Below are 22,339 nucleotides of genomic sequence, written 5' to 3'. Positions count from 1 at the left end.
GGAGTCGTGGTCAGCTTTTCCGAAAGGGGGGCGGGGCAGGGCCTTATATGCGTCGCGGAAGTTAGGGTAACAATGATCCAAGGTTTTACCACCCCTGGTTGCGCAATCGATATGCTGATAAAATTTAGGGAGTCTTGTTTTCAGATTGGCTTTGTTAAAATCCCCAGCTACAATGAATGCAGCCTCCGGATAAATGTTTTCCAGTTTGCAAAGAGTTAAATAAAGTTCGTTCAGAGCCATCGATGTGTCTGCTTGGGGGGGGATATATACGGCTGTGATTATAATCGAAGAGAATTCTCTTGGAAGATAATGCGGTCTACATTTGATTGTGAGGAATTCTAAAATCAGGTGAACAGAAGGATTTGAGTTCCTGTATGTTTCCTTCATCACACCATGTCCCGTTAGTCATGAGGCATACGCCCCCGCCACTCTTCTTACCAGAGAGATGTTTGTTTCTGTCGGCGCGATGCGTGGAGAAACCCGTTGGCTGCACCGCCCTGGATAGCGTTTTCCCAGTAAGCCATGTCTCCGTAAAGCAAAGAACGTTGCAGTCTCTGATGTCCCTCTGGAATGCCACCCTTGCTCGGATTTCATCAACCTTGTTGTCGAGAGACTGGACATTGGCAAGAAGAATACTGGGAAGTGGTGCGCGATGTGCCCTTTTTCGGAGTCTGACCAGAACACCGCCGCGTTTCCCTCTTTTTCGGAGTCGTTTCCTTGGGTCGCTGCATGCGATCCATTCCGTTGTCCTGTTTGTAAGGCAGAACACAGGATCCGCGTCGCGGAAAACATATTCTTGGTCGTACTGATGGTGAGTTGACGCTGATCTTATATTCAGTAGTTCTTCTCGACTGTATGTAATGAAACCTAAGATGACCTGGGGTACTAATGTAAGAAATAACACGTAAAAAAACAAAAAACTGCATAGTTTCCTAGGAACGCGAAGCGGCCATCTCAGTCGGCGCCGGAACAACTGACTCCTGTATGCCCAAAGTATGACAAAAATTGAGAGACAGATTACAATTTCATGACATGCACAAAAGTCCTTTGGCATTGAATGTCCGATGTACTGCCCTTTTCTGTGTAAAACTGTGCCGCAGTAATAGTAATAATATCTGGCAATTCATATTATAATAATAATAATAATAATATAATATTCATATTCTCTACATTACAGTCAACGCCAGATGTATTTGGACAGTGAAGCAAAAAATATATAATTTGTCTATATTCCAGAATTTTGGATTTGATATTTGTTTCATATTAGGCAGTCAACTTATATTTTTGCCCAATAGGAACTGAATGGGGAATAATGTCTTGTCATTTTGGAGTCACATTTATTGTAAGATTAGATGATGGACTTGAGAGTAAATTGTGAATAACGATGAAAAATAAAGTTAGAGACAAAGATCCCCCCAAAAGCTAAGATCCCCTGTTACTGGTAATAAGGAGAGATTAGCATGTTTTGTTGTAGCCTCTGTAACCTTCTCACTCATCATTATTCATGATTAATTCATGATTTTTCTTAATCATGGCATTATCAGGATTTATTTAGTAGTGTTAGTGTTCAGAAACATGTTATCTACTCACTTCGAAAGAAAATTACTCCAGTCATCATTCACCATTTAGTTACTATTGGGCAAAACAAAAAAGAGCCAAATTAAAAACATTAGCTAGCATTCACTTTCCAAATACGTGTGGTGATGACTGTCTCAGCAGTATACTGTATGAAATGACTTGCATTGGTGTGGTAAAACTATAACCCGGTGAAATAAACACACAGGAGTCCGCTTGAATGTACCTTGCGAAACAGAGAACCTGGTTTATTACCATTCAACTCCATCCATCACAGATACAGAATCACAAGTATTAAGCTTTTATAACAGCAGCTGTTTGTTTTTTCTCTCAAACCCCCATACCCATATGTCCCGCCTGCCTCCTAATGATGGAGAAGCATTACAGAATCACAATTATTTTTTATATTTGGTGAAGAAGACTGGCCCCCAACACGTTCAGTTAGCACTCCTTTACAATACAATGGTAGCCTATACCGTAATCACCTTCTCAGTTGTTTAAAACAAATGACAGAAAAAAAGTTTGTACCACCACGTTATTTGTCTAATTGAGGAACTAAAAAAAGGGTTCACATCAATCAACCTTCATACACTGAAGATGCTGGGATCCGCTGCATTTTCAGAGAACATAAGTGATCTGACATTTTGAATTGGGTAATACACGACTGTGTTTATCACTGTATAAAAAAGTACAGTGGCTTTTATTGACATACATTCCATAGGTTAAACTGCTGCAAGATAGGAGGCACACTCAGTATTGCACTTCATTAAAAGTTCTGGCTCAAAACATAACCCAGAATATCAAACGAAACTGAAGTGTAGAGTAGCAACTTCGGAATACAGCTATTTTGGATACTATCATTATATACAAGATTAGATAAATCGTACACTTTTTCACCCACTCATCAGAATTCTCCTCTTTTATTGTTGTTGTCCCCTGATGCACTCGACAGTGGAGAGAATACTGTACAGGATTACGGGAAAAAAAGTCTGTTTACATACAACAATATTTAGAATTCATAGTTAGGAAGCTGGAAATAAGGCCTGTCACATTTTTTTCCTTTTATATATCCAAGTCCATCCACAGTTGCCTAAGCAAAATGTATTTCATATACAATTTTTAAATACTTTTTTACACTTCAGTGATCGGGGAGGTGTGCAACGTCTATGGAAGCCGAGGGGTTACAACGGCCGCATGCAAACATGTCACAAGTTAAAAAAAATAATAATACTAATAATATTTTTTTTTACATGGGAGTTTCCTCTGGAATCCACAGAGAGCTCTTTTTGTAGTAAAGCCTTGAAGACTTTGATTGGTATGTCGAAGAGCACAACTTGGGACTCTTGGGTACGTTAGAAATACCTGAAACAGTGTCCATGGCCACCTGACAACGAGAGCCAACACGAGGAAATACTTGACAGGCTGGGCCCCGGCTGCAGCCAACAGCCTGCAGTCACAGAAGAAGAACGAGTGTTCGGTACAGGTCTCTGGGTTTCAGAACTGGGTGATTTTAGAAGGTATGGGCGTTCCTGCAAACTCCACAGCCCAGGGCAAACTCCTCGCCGGTGGGAGGGTGAACCACGTGTAAGGGGCACTCCGTCCCCTCCAACTGCTTGCCTTTGGGACCTGGGGATGGAAGGGGAACAATGAGGAATTTGGCTTGAAATACTTTATCTGACGGAAAACATTTTATTCTAGCTTAGTCATTCTGTTGGTTTTAAGAATTCTGTATAATAATTTACTTGAAAAATTATTTTGAATCTGGCGTCATTTGCGTATCAATTCATAAACCATGTGCCATGGAATCGGTATGTCAAAAATCTCTTCCCAACTTTTTTGCAATCTATATGGCAAGGCTGTATATAATTTTTTGGTCCTTAAATGAAACTGGTATACTTTTTTACTTATCACAATTTAATTTTGTTTAACCAACTATGGCCTTTAATGCAGGGCCAACAGACAAGTTCCTTACTTTTTCCATCTTCCACTTTCCTCTTCCATTTTTGTGGTAATGCCGCAATTAGTTGGTTGTAATTTTGGGTAGAGCAGACATTTCCATATCTTTTAGTTAGCAGCATGTATGACATAACTCTACTAGTCGTATTTATGATATAATTTACGAAGATTCCATTTAATCTTTGACAGCAGGTAGTCTAGTGGTTAGCGCGTTGGGTCAGTAACCGAAAGGTTGCTAGATCAAATCTCCGAGCTGACAAGGTAAAAATCTATCATTCTGCCTCAGAAAAAGGCCGTTAACCCACTGTTCCTATGTCGTCATTGTAAATAACAATTTGTCCTTAACTGACTTGCCTAGTTAAATAAAGGTTAAATAAAAAAAATCTATTTATCAATTAGTATATTTGAGTTTAACCACAATATTTGTTGTATTATTTGTTCGGTCTTTTTTCGTTGATTAAATTGAAATTGCAACCAACTTTCTATGCCTTGTTTTAAAAATAGCAATATTTGGGAGATTATTTCCTTTTCAAATAACTGAAAGTGCGAGGATGTAATCTGAATAAATGGAAATAGGCCTTTTTTGAACATAGGGTGATACATTCCTTCTAATTAGAGAACCAGTTCGGATTTAAGTGTAACTTTTGTACGACTGAAGCCTTTAGTGAGAGGTCTACTGCTTTAATATTTTATAAAATTCATATTCATTATGTCAATAGGCCCGATTAATTTCGTCTGGCTTGCCATTCTAAATAAAATGTAATATTTTTTTCTCATATAATAAAAAAAAACGGTTCGCTAGATGTAGGCAAGAGCATAAGCAAATAAGTAAACTGTGATACGACTAAAGAGTTGATTAGGGTGATTTTCCACAAATATAAATGTATTTACCTTTCCATGGTAGCAAGATCTTTTTTATTTTTGCAAATTTTTTATTCAAATGTATTGGAGTAAGATCATTTATTTATTTCAGGATATGTTACTGAGTATATCCACATCACCACTACCTGGCCTGATAACTCCTTGCTGTCCCCAGTCCACCTGGCCGTGCTGCTGCTCCAGTTTCAACTGTTCTGCCTGCGGCTATGGAACCCTGACCTGTTCACCGGACGCGCTACCTGTCCCAAACCTGCTGTTTTCAACTCTCTAGAGACAGCAGGAGAGGTAGAGATACTCTGAATGATGGGCTATGAAAAGCCAACTGACATTTACTCCTGAGGTGCAGACCTGTTGCACCTCTACAACCACTGTGATTATTATTATTTGACCCTGCTGGTCATCTATGAACATTTGAACATATTGGCCATGTTCTGTTATAATCTCCACCCGACACAGCAAGAAGAGGACTGGCCACCCCTCATAGCCTGGTTCCTCTCTAGGTTTCTTCCTAGGTTCTGGCCTTTCTAGGGAGTTTTTCCTAGCCACTGTGCTTCTACACATGCATTGCTTGCTGTTTGGGGTTTTAGGCTGGGTTTCTGTACAGCACTTTGAGATATCAGCTGATGTAAGAAGGGCTTTATAAACTAACTTGATCACCATCAGACCATCTACATGGTAAAGTAAAAGTAGTATTTTTCAGTGATCCAATAACTAATATAGTACACTTATCATAATTTGGTTGTAATCAAGATCATCTAAGAGGCTATGGAGGGATCCGTGTTGTGGATTTAAAAGATGAACATGAACATCAATCATCAGCAATGACACATTTGTTTTTAAGCCCTGTATTTCTAATCCCATGATATTATTGTTGGATCTGATTTTGATATCTAACATTCCAATGGCCATAATAAATAGATATGCCGATAGTGGACAACCTTGTTTTACTACTCATGAGAGTTTAACACTTTTTGAGAAGTAGAAATTATTTACAATGTTACACCCAGGGTTACTATACATCATTTTAACCCATTTTATAAGATATTCTCCAAAATTGAAATGTTCCAGGCATTTATATATAAATTCCAGTCGTACTTTATGAAAAGTCATTTCAAAGTCCACTATGAATAGCAGGCCTGGATTCCAGATTTTTGAAATATGTTCCATTGTTTCCAGTACTAGCCTTATATTATCTCCAATGTATTGTCCATGTAAAAAACATTTTCTGATTAGAATTAATATTGTCGGATAATAGCTTTTTAATTATATGCACTATACATTTAGCTAGAATTTTAGCATCACAACACTGAAGTGTAAGGGGCCTCAAAAAAAAAAAAAAGGACTGTACCTTTATATTTATCACTTGTATCCCGTTTCAGTAATAATGAAATCAGACCTTGTTGAGTGTCCGATAATCTACTATTTACATAGGAGTCGTTAAAACATGCTAATAACGGCCCTCTTGAGTATATCAAACATAGTTTGGTATACCTCAACTGGTATACCATCCAAGCCTGGAGTTTTCCCGGACATAAAGGCTTTAATTGCATCAAGATGTTCTTCTTCTGCAAATTCACCTTCACTTGAGTCTTCTGTAATGGCTGTTCATTTTACATTATTCATAGAAAAATTAGCTTTGGTTAGAGGAGCTGGAGGAGACAGAAACAAAAACATATGCTTAGCTCACTCCTTTTTGTTTTTCCACTGAATTATTCTGTGCCTCTATGGTACAGTTTTTACTGCTATACATCTGTTCTGTTAGACCTATTTCCTTTGTTAGTATGGACTCCATTGACCTAAATTACTTTGGTTATAGAGATAAGTACTGAATTGCATGACCTCTAAAGGCATATTTAAAAAGTGTCCCATACAATAAGCAGATTTGCTGTAACTATGTTATGTTGGAAAAATTAAGTTATAAATTCTTCTGTCCTAGTTAAAAACAAATTATCATCCTTTGATTAAATGTCCAATATCCTCGCCCACGTGGAAATTCAGTAAAAGTAATGTATATGCCCATTATCTGATGGTCCTACCACATTCTATTCCCTATCAACACTTTTTTTCACTTTTGGTGCCAATGAGAATGACATGAGAAACAAGTCAAGACGACTAGCTTGATTGAGCCTTCGCCATGTATATCTCACTAGGTCAGGATATTTAAGCCTCCATATATCAACTAGTTCCAATATATCCATGACATTCATGATTGTCTTAAGGGCACGAGGGTGATAGTTTGTATTGTGATTTCCTCTACTGTTCATTGAGGTATTTAAAACAGTATTATCATCTCCAACCATAATAATAGATTTTTATATTGCTTACAGGGTTGATCATTTATTATATTGATAAAATAATGCATATGTTGAAAGATAATGATAAAATAATTCCACTGAAACCTTATAACTGTATGAAATTGATTAGATTCATAACATTATAATCTGCTGATGTGTGTTGTTTAAATCAGATTTAGGTTAAACAATGTATCTGTATAGTGGAAAAACACAGACTGTCTGAGCAAGGCGTAGCTCAGGATTTGAACATGTATGTGGGGGCTGAAGGAAAATTCCAAAGAACAATTAAAACTGTGTTTGAACCGACCTGGCTAGGCCTCAGAGGAACCTATGAGAGCATAGGGAGTATTTCTCAAGGTTTCCCTAATCTCGGGGGAATGGAACTGTCGGCTGGATAGTGATCCACAGTGGTGAGAACTATAGATAAAACTCACCTACAGTTTGTGTGGAAGTATGTGCGTAGGATACCTACTGTTTGTGTGGAAGTATGTGCGTAGGATACCTACTGTTTGTGTGGAAGTATGTGCGTAGCATACCTACTGTTTGTGTGGAAGTATGTGCGTAGGATACCTACTGTTTGTGTGGAAGTATGTGCGTAGCATACCTACTGTTTGTGTGGAAGTATGTGCGTAGGATACCTACTGTTTGTGTGGAAGTATGTGCATAGGATACCTACTGTTTGTGTGGAAGTATGTGCGTAGGATATCTACTGTTTGTGTGGAAGTATCTGTGGTCTTACAGATCTCGGGGATTGGTCAGAGCCATTGATTGTCAGTTATCATTGGGATTGAAAATTCTTGTGACATATATATATTTTCAAAGTGTGGATCATCATTATTTGGTCCGTAAAGGTTATTGAGCCATATCTGTTTATGGTCCAATAACATATTTAAAACAATCCATTTACCTTAAGTATCTGTTTGGACAATTTGCACATTCGGATCAAAATGACTGTTAATTAATATAATAATAAGCCTTTTGAGTTTCTTTGCCCATGAATGAAGTATATTTCACCCCCCCCAGTCTATTTTCCACTCACCTTCATCTAAAATTGTTGAATGAGTTTCCTGTAAACAATAGATATTATATTCCTTCTCTTTGAGCAAGGTAAATATTGTAATTTTCTTATTATCTGCTATGCCATTACAATTATAACTGGCTATACTTTGCACCACTTACCATAATGAGATACAAGTTTCATATCTATTCATCATAATATATGTTTGTAAATTTACCATAAAAAAATCCATAGTGATTGAGTGCCCATATAGCTGTACCATGATATCTGCATTGCTACTAAGTAAGCCTCCAATTGTTCTCCACTACTCCACCCGTCAAAGCCCCTCCCAAGTTGGGCTGTCATCCCTAGCCACCCGAAAGGCCAGGACCCATCCTTTGAAAAGAGCACACAGTGCCACCCACAGAACAGATCAACAGCTAAAATGATTTCCAATGCTTTCACCTCAATTTGTTTTATATATTGCTATAAAATATATGTATATATATATTCAAATATCCTACGTATCTTAATTTACAATTAATATGCGTAATAATGTTGGCGGTTTGTGCAAAGGATTGCTACCTTTTACCAGGATTGCCTTTGCATTACATTACATTTTTGTCAAGCAATTATTTTATTGTGATTCCTCCTATATTGTCTCTTGCAACAGATGTGGAAAAACACACACACTTACTCACACACACCATAAACTCAGATGCTCAACAGTTGTTATATCCCAGAGCCCAACTCAAGAAAGGACCTGATCTATGAATGCATATAGTTACAGCTGGCAAAAATGTGAGGTTGATTAACCATTGTCAAGTCATAGGTGATGGAGATCAGATCCAACCCGTTCCCCTGAAACACACACACGCTGGTCCCAAGTTGTGACCATTTCCCCAAGCATCTCTGTGCAGTCAGACCTTTGATTTTGTGCCACAAGGGCCACAATAGTATGTCACATCTCTGATTGTCCGAGTGTGACCCCCCTCCCCATGGGTTATGACAGCCTGTGTTGCCAGCACTGCCACAACCTGGGTGGGGATACCCTATCGGAATCTACACCGGCTGGGTACAAGGTCGTCAATGTTCTCATTAGTAGCTTTGAGAATTTCCTTGTATATTATGCTCACCCATCAGGGGGCCCTTGCTTAGTCGGACCAACCCTGCCAGGCAGGCTCAGAAAATTGAGGGGCGGTACTGCTCTAGTAGGTCTCTGACGGCATTTATCTTTCCGTTTCGGCTGCATACAGGCAGCTTACAGCAGGCCCATAAAACAGATAGGGTCTTCTCTTCAGTGTATGGGTCATTCAGGTGGGTGTCTAGGGTAAAAGGTTGTGGACTGATCCATTATGACAAGACAATAAATAAATACATTAGATGTATAATTTATTTTAAAATGTATATCCCTCATCTGTACAAAATGCAAAGCTCTCTTCCAACCCTTGCTCACAGACATACATTGGTTCTGGGATATGCAACCATTTCCTTTCTCACTCAACGCCACACTTTTCCAAACACCAAAAAACACACCACACCACCACAATACATCCACACATATACACATACTGTGTCTTCTATTTGCTGTGTTTTTGGACAATTGGACGCTCATATCTCTGTCCACTGTCCAAAACAGTGTATATGTTTGAGTTGATCGACAGCATCGAGTGGGATTTGAAGCACTGTAAGAAAGAATTCCTTCACTACGTTTTCGGGAACTTCTCCTCTCTCTCGGATACCAGTAAGTACCAGATTTTCTCTCATAGATCTAGTCTATGTCTAGTAAGGCTTCTCTCAGAATTATGTTATTTTTAAGTTCATTAACATCCGTTTCTATCTTACTGACTGTCCCTTTTTAGCTTAGTTTCTTTCTCTATTAACGGAGCTCTTTCGTCACTCATTTCAAGGCTCACCTTCAAATCCTTTATATCCGTACTGACTAATTCAAGTATGCCAGGCTTGTCATTTATCGACTTTAACAGATCACTTCCCACACTTACCAGTCCCAGTGGTGAAAAATAAATAGTTTGTATCCGCGGAAGAGTCGCGTTTCTTTTTCGATATTGATTCTCCACGTTTACTCTCCGTCATGTTTGAGTGTAGCTTGTTTTCGTTATATTTGTCAATACATTTCTCTAGCCTTATGATTTGTTTTGTGTTATTATTCAGATTGAATGTAATTAACCCCGAGTATATATGTGTATATATTTTTTCACCTTTATTTAACCAGGTAGGCCAGTTGAGAACAAGTTCTCATTTACACCTGGCCAAGATAAAGCAAGCAGTGCGACACAAACACAGTTACACATGGGATAAACAAATGTACAGTCAATAACACAATAGAAAAGTCAATATACAGTGTGTGCAAATGTAGTAAGATTAGGGAGGTAAGCCAATAAATAGGCCATAGTGGCAAAATAATTACAATTTAGCAATTAAACATGAATGATAGATGTGCAGAAGATGTGTGCAAGTAGAGATACTGGGGTGCAAAGGAGCAAAAAAATAAATAACAATATGGGGATGAGGTAGGTAGTTGGTTGGATGGGCTGTGTACAGGTGCAATGATCTGTAAGCTGTTCTGATAGCTGGTGCTTAAAGTTAGCGAGGGAGATATAAGACTCCAGCTTTAGTGATTTTTGCAATTAGTTCCAGTCATGGGGAGCAGAGAACTGGAAGGAAAGGTGGCCAAAGGAGGAGTTGGCTTTCGGGGTGACCAGTGAAATATACCTGCAGGAGCGCATGCTACGGGTGTGTGCTGCTATGGTGACCAGTGAGCTGAGATAAGGCGGGGCTTTACCTAGCAAATACTTACAGATGACCTGGAGCCAGTGGGCTTGGCGACAAATATGAAGCGAGGGCAAACCAACGAGAGCATACAGGTCGCAGTGGTGGGAAGTATATGGGGCTTTGGTGTCAAAACGGATGGCACTGTGATAGACTGCATCCAATTTGCTGAGTAGAGTGTTGGAGGCTATTTTGTAAATGACATCACCGAAGTCAAGGATGAATGAAGGATGTTGTGTTGTGAAATAGGAAGCTGATTCTAGATTTAATTTTGGATTGGAGATGCTTAATGTGAGTCTGGAAGGAAGTGCTAAAATTTGGTCTAACTTACTGATATTGAATATTACGTATTTATCTTGAGGTGATTTTGCACCGTTGTGTTCAGGACGCCATCCTGCCTGGTTTTAAGTGGTATTAACAAAGTTGCAGCAGACAGTATTTTTCAGTGACAACACGCATTAGGTGTGGGGACCGTTTACACACAGGTGTTCGGACGCAGATAGCTAATTAGCACTGGTAGTCGCCGCTTAACCTTTTGTTTTTAAAATCATTCTCACTGATACGAAAGATCAGTGTTTCCAAAACCGTACCGCAAGCGATGTATGTTAACGTTTAGAGGGATGCATGTTTACGTTTAGAGCAAGTGTTGAGGCTCTTAACAAAGCTCCCCTGCCAGAAGATACTATCGTAAATAGGCGCTAAATCAACGTTCCTGGTTATAAATAACTTGTAAGTATATAACCGAATAGATAAATAGGGTATTGGTCCGGTTGTCTGGTTGCATACCTGGTGCTTCAACTGTGGCAACAACTAAAACTTGCCCCGTACCGAGTGAAATGGAGGCCATTTGACAACGGCTTGATATGCTCCTTAAAGGAGCTAAGGGCTTAAAGGAATAAGCAATCTTTCAGTGTTTTGTTCAGTATTTAGTTAATTTTGTTTACTTTTAAATACAATCCCGAAGAAGTATGCATATCAGCAGTCAAGTTAAGATGGAGCACTTTCCTTACAGAGCAAAAACGTATGTTATGATGATGCATTTTGCACGGTAAGTCAGTACCTGCAGGACAGTGAGGCAGCTCCTCCTTGGGCACACTGGTCATCTTCTGGAAGTCATCATGGCAGGCGTTACAGAAGTGAGTGGTGCCGAAGCAGAAGAAAACAGCCACCGAGCAGCAGTAACGGCATTTGTACTCCAGAAAGTCTGTCCCGTGCTTGGAACACATCTGCAGACAGAACATGGATGTATATATAGTGTGTCAATTGTATAAAAATTTAATGATTTTGTGTATTTAGTATTTAAAATGTATTGCTGAGGTTACAAAATTAATTTATATTGAAATGGACAATAAATCATATTATTTGAAAAATAATGTCTTAATTTTAAGTGATAGTGTCAGGAGTTAAAGTGTCAAGATGTGTCCCACTATACAAACTTGGATACTACCAAGTATTCAGCAATGTATTGGTTACACAGCCCAATGGAGTCAATGCCCTAAGGCCTTCGCTGGACCTTTTCCTCCACCCACCTGTGCCCTGGACACATCTGAGCATGCTCCACATATCAGCTCGCTGGGGTCGTAGTCATCTCCCTGTCCTGCCTCCGCGTCACAGCGCGCCTCTCCACCAAAGTACGCCTGCAACAGAGGAAGGGAATGGGTCAGTTAAAAGTAGTTAGAGACAAGCGAAACTTACTGAAGGACCTCTGCGAAATATATTCCATGTAGGGGAAATATATGCCTGCTGCTACTGTATTCTCACAAGTTAATCCTTAAGAGTTTATGCCTAAACTAACATATGGAATTGTTTTAAGATGGTCAGACGAAGGATCATTTGGCAATTTGATATGGAATTTTAGGACCCCTTTAGGTATTGCCAAAATAAAAAAATAAAAAAAACTTGCTGAAACATTGAATTTGGCCTGCTATTAGCGTATAGAAGAAATACAGTGCGTTCGGAAAGTATTCAATCTACACACAATACTCCATAATGACAAACAAAAACTTTTTTTTGTTGCTTTGTCTGAATACTTATGTCAACGAGGTATCTTTACTTTTTATACATTTGCTAACGTTTGTTTTTTCGTTATGGGATACTATGTGTAGATTGATGAGAAAAATCCATTTTACAATAAGGCTGTAACATAACAAAAATGTGGAAAAGTCTAGGGGTCTGGTACTTTTTGAATTTACTGTATGCTTTTGAGTTATGTACCCAGTAGGTCCCTCAGGTCCTCTGGCACTGGCCTTTTAACCATCCCAAAGCCAAGTGATATATGATTCAGAAAATACTCATACATGGAAAAACAGATTATCCAAAAATACATCAAAATACATTTTGTTTTAGAAGTGTCTGTCCTACATCTGAGATATATAAGAAAGATCAGGAAATTACTTATTTTTTTTTTACTGGACATCCATATGCATTGGGTAGGTAAAGCATTAGGGCGTCCACCCCAAATAAAATGGCTACGTGGACTATTTGCATTGTGTGCCACCCCCCCAACCAAATCCCTCTTTTTACGCTGCAGCTACACTGTTTATCATATATGCAGTCACTTTAACCATATCTACATGTACATACTGCCTCAATTGGCCCGACTAACCAGTGCTCCCGCACATTAGCTAACCGGGCTATCTGCATTGTGTCCTGCCATCCATCAACCCCTCTTTTACGCTACTGCTACTCTCTGTTCATCATAGATGCATAGTCACCTTAACCATATCTACATACTACCTCAATCAGCGTGACTAACCGGTGTCTGTATGTAGCCTCGCTACTGTATAGAGCCTGTCTTTTTACTGTTCTTTTATTTCTTTACTTACCTATTGTTCACCTAATACCTTTTTTGCAATATTGGTTAGAGCCTGTGAGTAAACATTTCACAGTAAGGTCTACCTACACCTGTTGTATTTGGAGCACGTGACAAATAAACATTGATTTGACCCACAGTGCTCACATTTACTTTGTTATTCATCTTAACAGAATAGAAATGAGCGTTTTATTGAAAAACAAAACATTGCGCCTCTTCATCCCTGCTATAAATCATAAATTAATATGATAAAAAAAACAAAAATACATTTATCATTTAGAACAAGTCACCTTGTTTCTGTACAGTACTTTGAGATACCAGTTGATGTACGAAGGGCTATATGAATACATTTGATTTGACCTACACAGTATAAAACTTAAAAATATAATATTTGTATCATATAATTTTGCGAACAACATGTCCTATTGTATGAACATTTTAATAAATAAATAAAACACAGCTGTTTTCAAATACAAATCTAGGCCTCTCTAATTTAATTCAGCCTAGGCATGAACATTCTAATTAGTCCTAATAAATAACAAATTATGGCTGGCCGGTCATGGCTAAATGGGATCCAAGCTTATGTCAAATTAACGTCAGATTTGACTTTTCGTAGCAGGTTAGAAGAATTAGGTTAAGGTTATAGTTGTGAATAGTTGGCAACGATGGTTTCATTTCCAAGTGCTACTGAATAATATGATATACATCATTACTTTACTCTAGTCTATCAATCCATTCCAAATATTTAAACTATACATGACATAGGGGCTGCATATGTTGATCTTGCCCAGGGCGGCAGCAGAACTGCTAGGACTGGACCTGATGAACATAATAATTATGCCTCTAAATTACTTGAGTTTGTGGCGGACCTTGGCTTTTTCAAAGTGAGCCGCTGCTGTTGGCCCTTGGAGCAGCTTTGTTACTTTGTCCTCAAGAAGGCAGTCTTGGCGGACACACTGGAAACAGGGATAATCAACACAATCTTTGCCAATTTTTCACAGTCGAGGTACACTGAGCTGAAGTCCCTTATGAGGACCGCAGATGGGGAGGCTGCCATTGCCCATGCAAATGTATTATTATTTTTAAACCAATGGGGATGTTTTTATTATGCTAATTAGATTACCGCGGGGGGCGCAGACAGACACTAGGGGATAAAGATATTATTACTTATTTTGAAGTTTAAGGTTATTTTTCCAAAATTGACAACACTAAATATATAAATAATTTGAACTTAAAAAAGTGAACTAGCCCTTTAAGGGATAGATCCATTCTATTATGAAACCGAATTCTGCCTACCTTCTTGCACTTGTAGCAGACGTAGTAGGCGTATCGGTTCATTGCGAAGCCGGCCGGATCATTGTGGAAGCGGGCACCGGGCGTGGTGATGGCCTCGCTCTTGTGCAGACCCTCGTACTCCATTCTCATCAGAGCTTTCCTCCGTACGTCCTCAAACAGCTCCTTGATAGGGTCCAGCAGGTCCTTGATGACCGAGTGGTTGATCTTGTTCTGGGAGGAAAAAGGCAACAGTCCAGTCAAGTCTCAAGTCTTGGAGTATGAGTCAATTTTCGCTCCTTAACAAAATGTTAGTTCAAACAAACAGAGCCAGAGTTGTTAAATTGAAGTTATGAATCTTTGTAAGGTCAATTAGCAAATTTGAGAACTCAAGTCTTCAACTCTACACAACAATGTATTTTTAGTTTTGTTTTATTGACCAGATAGGACAGTGAAGAGTAGACCGTAAAGGTAAGAGGACTGCGAGTCAGAAGGGCAGTGGGTTGGATTCGAGAATGGCCCCAGGAGGGATGGCCACTGTCCTAACCAGGGGGGGCCTGGTCCTAACTTTTTTTGTACATAATGTTTCGGACATTGTTTCATATGACCAAAAAGCTTCTGGACATCAAAACAGCGATTATTAACCTCATTTTGGATGAGGACTTCTATTTCAATGAATCAGAAGTGCATGATAATGGCGCCGGAGGGGATGGCTGCAGTTTTACGGGCTTCTAACCAACTGTGCCATTTTGTTCGTTTTTTCCACATTGTTTGTAACTTATTATGTACACAAAGTTGTTGCTACCGTCTCTTATGACCGAAAACAGCTTCTGGACATCAAAACAGCGATTACTCACCTCACTCACCTTGGGGCGGCAGGGTAGCCTAGTGGTTAGAGCGTTGGACTAGTAATCGAAAGGTTGCAAGTTCGAATCCCCGAGCTGACAAGGTGTCGTTCTGCCCCTGAACAGGCAGTTAACCCACTGTTCCTAGGCCGTCATTGAAAATAAGAATGTGTTCTTAACTGACTTGCCTAGTAAAAAAATTAAAAATAAATAAAATAAAAATGGACAAAGAGTCTGTCGCGAAGGATATAATGCAATTCGGAGACCAGGCCCAAATCCCTGTCAAGGGATAAGATTACCCGACACGGATAATATAGAGCTGGCTGGGTTTTCCGTGCATTTGCAGGACAGAGCAGCTAAGACGAGGGCGGGGTGTGTGTCTATTTGTCAATAACAGCTGGTGTGCGATGTCTAATATAAAAGAAGTCTCAAGTTATTGCTTGCCTGAGGTAGAATACCTCATGATAAGATGTAGACCACACTAGCTACCAAGACAGTTCTCATCTATATTATTCTACCCTCCTGTGTACCACAACAAACCGATGCTGGTACGAAGACTGCACTCAACGAGCTGTATAAGGCCATAAGGAAACAAGAAAATGCTCATCCATAAGCGGCACTCTTACTGGCCGGGGACTTTAACGCAGGCACATTTATATCTGTTTTAACTCATTTCTACCAGCATGTCATGTGTAACCAGAGGAAAAAAACTCTATACCACCTTTACTCCACACACAGAGATGCATACAAAGCTCTCCTTTGCCCTCCATTTAGCAAATCTGACCATAATTCTACCCTCCTGATTCTGGCTTGCAAGCAAAAACTAAAGCAGGATATACAGGTGACTCGCTCAATACGGAAGTGGTCAGATGATGCGGATGCTACGCTACAGGACTGTTTTGCCAGTACAAACTGGAATATGTTCTGTGATTCATCCGATGGCATTGAGGTGTGTACCACATCAGTCATCGGTTTCATCAATAAGTGCATTGACGATGTCGTCCCCACAATGACTGTACGTAGATATCCCAACCAGAAGCCATGGCCTACAGGCAACAGCCGTACTGGAATAAAGGGTAGAGCCGCCGATTTCCATGAACAGGATTCTAACCCGGAAGCTTATAAGAAAGCTTAAGATAATTCGCTAACAAGTGTCTTCCCTGACATTTTCAACCTCTCCCTGACTCAGTTTGTAATACCCATATGTTTCAAGCAGACCACCATAGTCCCGTGCCCTAGAACTCCGACGTAACTTTGCTAAATGACTATCGGCCAGTAGCACTCACATCTGTAGCCATGAAATGCTTGTCATAGCTCACTTTAACACCATCACCCCAGAAACCCTAGACAAACTCTAATTTGCATACCGCCCCAACAGACCCACAGATGACACATACTCTATTGCACTCTACACTGCCATTTCCCACCTGGACAAAAGGAACAACTACATGTGTCGGTGGCACTGTATTGTCCTCAAAGCGAGCAAAGAACAGTGGAAAAAATACATGGTTATAAGACCAACAGAAAAGCCAAATGTGGAGGTGTGACCATTTATATTCAGAGCCCCATGCCTGTAAAGCTTAGAGAGGATCTCATGTTAAATACTGTTTAAGTAATATGGTTACAGGTTCAAACTCAGGTTCAAACTCATTTTTCAACACTCAACACATTTTGGCAAGTCAGCCTGGACATCTACTTTGTGCATGACACATACTTTTTCCAACAATTGTTTACAGACAGAATATTTCACAGTGAGTCAGAAGTTACATACACTAAGTGCCTTTAAACAGCTTGGAAAATTCCAGACAATTATGTCATGGCTTTAGAAGCTTCTGATAGGCTAATTGACATAATTTGGAGGTGTATCTGTGTATGTATTTCAATGCCTACCTTCAAACTCAGTGCCTCTTTGCTTGACATCATGGGAAAATCAAAAGAAATCAGCCAATACCTCAGAAAAAGAATTGTAGACCTCCACAAGTCTGGATCATCCTTGGGAGTCATTTCCAAACGCCTGAAGGTACCATGTTCATCTGTACAAACAATAGTACACAAGTATAAACACCATGGGACCACGCAGCCATCATACCACTCAGGAAGGAGACGCGTTCTGTCTCCTAGAGATGAATGTACTTTGGTGCGAAAAGTGCAAATCCATCCCAGAACAGCAGCAAAGGACCTGGAGGAAACCGGTACAAAAGTATCTATATCCACAGTAAAATGAGTTCTATATCGACATAACCTGAAAGGCCGCTCAGCAACGAAGAAGCCACTGCTCCAAAACCACCATAAAAAAGACACTACGGTTTACAACTGCACATGTGGACAAAGATCATACTTTTTGGAGTAATATTCTCTCGTCTGATGAAACAAAAAATAGAAATGTTTGGCCATAATCACCATTGTTATGTTTGGAGGGCGAGGCTTGCAAGCCAAAGAACACCATCCCAACCGTGAAGCACGGGGGTGGCAGCATCATGTTGTGGGGGGTGCTGTGCTGCAGGAGGGACTGGTGCACTTCACAAAATAAATGGCATCATGAGGTAGGAGAATTATGTGGATATATTGAAGCAACATCTCAAGACATCAGTCAGGAAGTTAAAGCTTGGTCGCAAATGGGTCTTCCGAATGGACAATGACCCAAACATACTTCCAAAGTTGTGGCAAAATGCCTTAATGACAACAAAGTCAAGGTATTGGAGGGCCATCACAAAACCTTGACCTCAATGCTATAGAAATGTGTGGGCAGAACTGAAAAGGTGTGTGCAAGCAAGGAGACCTACAAACCTGACTCAGTTACACCAGCTCTGTCAGGAGGAATGGGCCAAAATTCACCCAACTTATTGTGGGAAGCTTGTGGAAGGCTACTCGAAACATTTGACCCAAGTTAAACAATTTAAAGGCAATGCTACCAAATACTAATTGAGTGTATGTAAACTTCTAACGCACTGGGAATGTGATGAAATAAATAATTCCCTCTACTATTATTCTGATATTTCACATTCTTAAAATAAAGTGGTGATCATAACTAACCCAAGACAGGGAATTTTAGCTATTATTAAATGTCAGGAATTGTGAAAAACTGAGTTTAAATGTATTTGGCTAAGGTGTATGTAAACTTCCGACTTCAACTGTATCTAGTAAAACCATAGTTCCAAATGCTGGGCCTAATATAGCGTATAAGAGGTCATACAATATGTTTTGTATTGATTCCTATGCTGCTGATGTAAAGGATATTTTTTGGTCCATGGTGTGTAATGAGACGCAATCAGACGCTGCACTTGATACATTTATGAAATTGCTTATCCCAGTTACTAATAGGCATTCACCCATTATTGTAATTGTAATAAAATAAAAAAAATCCCTGTGGATTCATGAATTATTAAAAAATGGTATAGTTGAGCGGGATGAGGCAAAAGAAATGGCAAATAAGTCTGGCTGCACAACCAACAACCGAACATATTTCAAATTGAGAAATCATGTGACTCAACTGAATAAAAAGTAGAAACTACACTATGAAACAAAGATAAATGACAAGAATGACAGTAAAAAGCTTGGGAGCACCTTAAATTACATTTTTGTTAAAAAGGCAAACTCCCCTACCTAAGAATAGTAAAGCCCCCTTTACTGGCTCAAATAGCTGACCAATCAGCCTGTTACCAACCGTTAGAAACATTAGAAACATTGTTGAAAAAATTGTGTTTGTTGAGACAATGCTATTTTACAATAAACAAATTGACAGACTTTCAGCACGCTTATTATAGGAAAGAACATTCAACAAGTAAGGCAGTGTATGATTGTCTGAGAGAAATTGATAAGAATTATTGTGGTGGATATTTTTTAGACTTCAGTGCGTCTTTTGACATTATCCATTATAGTCTGCTTCTGGAAAAACGTATGTGTTATGGCTTTACACGCCCTGCTATATTTTGGATAAAGAGTTACCTGTCTAACAGATAACAGAACACAGAGGCTGTTCTTTAATCCAGGTAGAATTAGGAATTCCCAGGGCAGCTGTCGAGGCCCCTTACTTTTTTCAATCTTTACTAATGACATGCCACTGGCTTGTGTATGTATGCAAATGACAACACTATAGACGTCAGCTACTAAAGCGACTGAAATAGCTGCAGTTTGTTTCAGAATGGTTGGCAAGGAATCGTAGTCCTAAATATTTGTAAAACTAAAAGCATTGTATCTGGGACAAAACATTCACTAAATCCTAAACCTCAACTAAATCTTGTAATGAATAATGTTGAAATTATACAAATTGAGGTGACTAAAACTGCTTGGAGTAACCCTGGAATGTAAACTGCTATGGTCAAAACATATTGATACAACAGTAGCTAAGATGGGGAGAAGTATGTCCATGATAAAGCGCTGCTCTACCTTCTTAACAGCACTATCAGCAAGGCTGGTCCTACAGGCCCTAGTTTTGTCACACCTGGACTACTGTTCAGTCATGTGGTCAGATGGTACAAGGAGATTAATTTTTTTACAAAGAGATTGCAAATGGCTCAGAACAGGGCAGTACGGCTGGCCCTTGGATGTACACAGAGAGCTAATATTAATAATATGCATGTCAATCTCTCCTGGCAAAAAGTGGAGGAGAGATTGACTTCATCACTACGCTGTCTGTTTGAAATACTGGCACACAGCTCAGACATCCATGTATATATCCCCCACAAGACAGTCCAGAACTGACTATGGGAGGCAAACAGTACAACATAGAGCCATGACTACATGGAACTCAATCCACATCAAGTAACTCATGCAAACAGTAGAATTTGATTTAAGAAAAGAAGACACAAATACATCTTATTGAACAGTGGGGACTGTGAAGCAACAAACATAGGCACAGACACATGCATGTGAACACACGATAACACACGCACTATACACACATGTATTTTATGTTGTAGATACTGTATGTGGTAGTAGAGTAGTGGCTGGCCTGAGAGAAGACTATGCTGTGCAATCTGTTATACATTATTTTAAACATTAAAATACATTCACAACAGCCTTAATTTTGCTGGACCCCAGGAAGAGAAGCTGCTGGACAGCAGCTAATGAGGAGCCATAATAAATACAAATACATCAGTGACCTCATCTCAATCAGCGTGTCTCCTCGCACTCTCTGCTCTAACTACTCCCTACTGCTTCAAGTCCCCAAGACATATCTCTGAACTATGGAGGACCGAGTCTTCAGCTCACTTGCCTCTCACCTATGGAATGCTCTCCCTGAAACAACTAAGACATTTTTAAAACAGCCATAAAACCCACTTCTACATCCTTTTTACCTGCTTTGATTCTAAATGTAAGTTGTTTTTAAATTGTATTTTTTTTCTGAGTAGAGTTTTTAGATAACCTTAGCACCATACAAATGAAATGTATTATTATTAGCATCATTAGCATTCCCATAGATTCAAAATGGCAGGTTAGCTATTTACCTTTGTGGCACAACCAATGATGTATATAAACTTTGGATTGCTGATGCTATGCATTGGGTTTGAAGCAACTGGTCAGCCATATTGGCACTCCCCAGTAGGAGCTGTTCTCCATAGGAATGAATGGAATTCTACACTATGTCAATGAAGTGTTTCAAGGACAAAATAATCTAGGTATTTTTTTGATGCAGTGTAGATTTCCATTCATTCCTATGGAGGACAGCTCCTACTGGGGAGTGCCAATATATATTCCTTAAGGATTTTAAAAATATATTTTTACATTTACATTTTTTGCCCACATAATATAACGGCTCAAAGTGTCTGTAATAGAATAAATGTGTCCAAAAATGAATGTATAGATTAATAAATGGATTTCTATAGCTTCCAAGATGGAGGCACAGTGGCAGTCATCTAGTGTATATACAAATCATTGGGCACAACCGACTGCAAATATCTTAATGTTATCTACATCAAAACATTTCAGCACTGTTTCTGTCTTTTGTCATTGGTATTCTGTCTAACAACATTTGCCCTTTCAAGCATTGATCTTCAATTAAAAGGTAATACAGCCTGTACGGATAACGACCATTTGATACAGCCTAATAAGCTAGCTAGCTAACCTGCCATTTTAGGTCTTCAGGAATGCTGAATATGCTAGTGTCGGCTTCAGAGTGCTTATACTACATGATAATGACACATTTATTTAATATTTAACCATGGTTTTGCTTGTGTGTCAATGGGCCGGAAGTTGTAGGACGACCACATTTGAAATGGTTCAGGCCGAGAGGGCGGGGCTACATAAGGTGAATAGTACCTTGCAGATTGGGCAGGACATGAAGCCAAAAGTGATCCTGGGTCCGAGCCAGCGGTTGTCCAGAACACGACGGGTACACTGGAGATGGAACACGTGACTGCAGTCCAGCTGAGGAACAAAACAGAATCACACACATAGAACCTGACCTTGAATCTGAACACATCTTTGGCATAAAGGTAAACAAGAATCCTTGGTTCATTTTTTTTTTCAAACAACAAAACCAATAGAATTGTCCCACAAGTTCAAATCCTACCTATCTGGAACTCCAGGGAGGTAAAACATAACATTTTTTTAATATAAAAAGATACGTCCCATTTTCAGTACCCTGTCTTGCAAAGATAATTAGTAAAAATCCAAATAACTTCACAGATCTTCATTGTAAAGAGTTTATACACTGTTTCCCATGCTTGTTCAATGAACCATAAACATGCATATGTGGAACGGTCGTTAAGACACTAACAGCTTACAGACAGTAGGCAATTAAGGTCACAGTTATAAAAACGTAGGACACGAAAGAGGCAATTTCTACTGACTCTGAAAAACACCAAAAGAAAGATGTCCAGGGTCCCTGCTAATCTGTGTAGGCATGCTGCAAGGAGGCATGAGGACTGCAGATGTGGCCAGGGCAATAAATTGCAATATTCGTACTGTGAGACGCCCA

The 22,339-nt window shown here is 39.3% G+C and overlaps 1 protein-coding gene across 1 annotated transcript in view; it reads right to left on the bottom strand.

The window, feature by feature from the left end:
* Positions 1–1,798: 1,798 nt before the first annotated feature.
* LOC124043719 (E3 ubiquitin-protein ligase MYCBP2-like) overlaps positions 1,799–22,339 on the bottom strand; it is a 320,564-nt gene continuing 300,023 nt past the window's right edge. Inside the window, 5 exon segments of the mRNA XM_046362606.1 lie at positions 1,799–3,201; positions 11,552–11,717; positions 12,021–12,128; positions 14,600–14,809; positions 21,679–21,786. Of these exon segments, the coding sequence (XP_046218562.1) occupies positions 3,086–3,201; positions 11,552–11,717; positions 12,021–12,128; positions 14,600–14,809; positions 21,679–21,786 (708 nt within the window). The 3' untranslated portion in view covers positions 1,799–3,085.

Source organism: Oncorhynchus gorbuscha, linkage group LG09 (genome assembly GCF_021184085.1).
Source record: "Oncorhynchus gorbuscha isolate QuinsamMale2020 ecotype Even-year linkage group LG09, OgorEven_v1.0, whole genome shotgun sequence".
Lineage (NCBI taxonomy): Eukaryota > Metazoa > Chordata > Actinopteri > Salmoniformes > Salmonidae > Oncorhynchus > Oncorhynchus gorbuscha.
The sequence above is the reverse complement of the archived record's forward strand: the minus strand, read 5'-3'. Positions and strand labels throughout refer to the sequence as shown.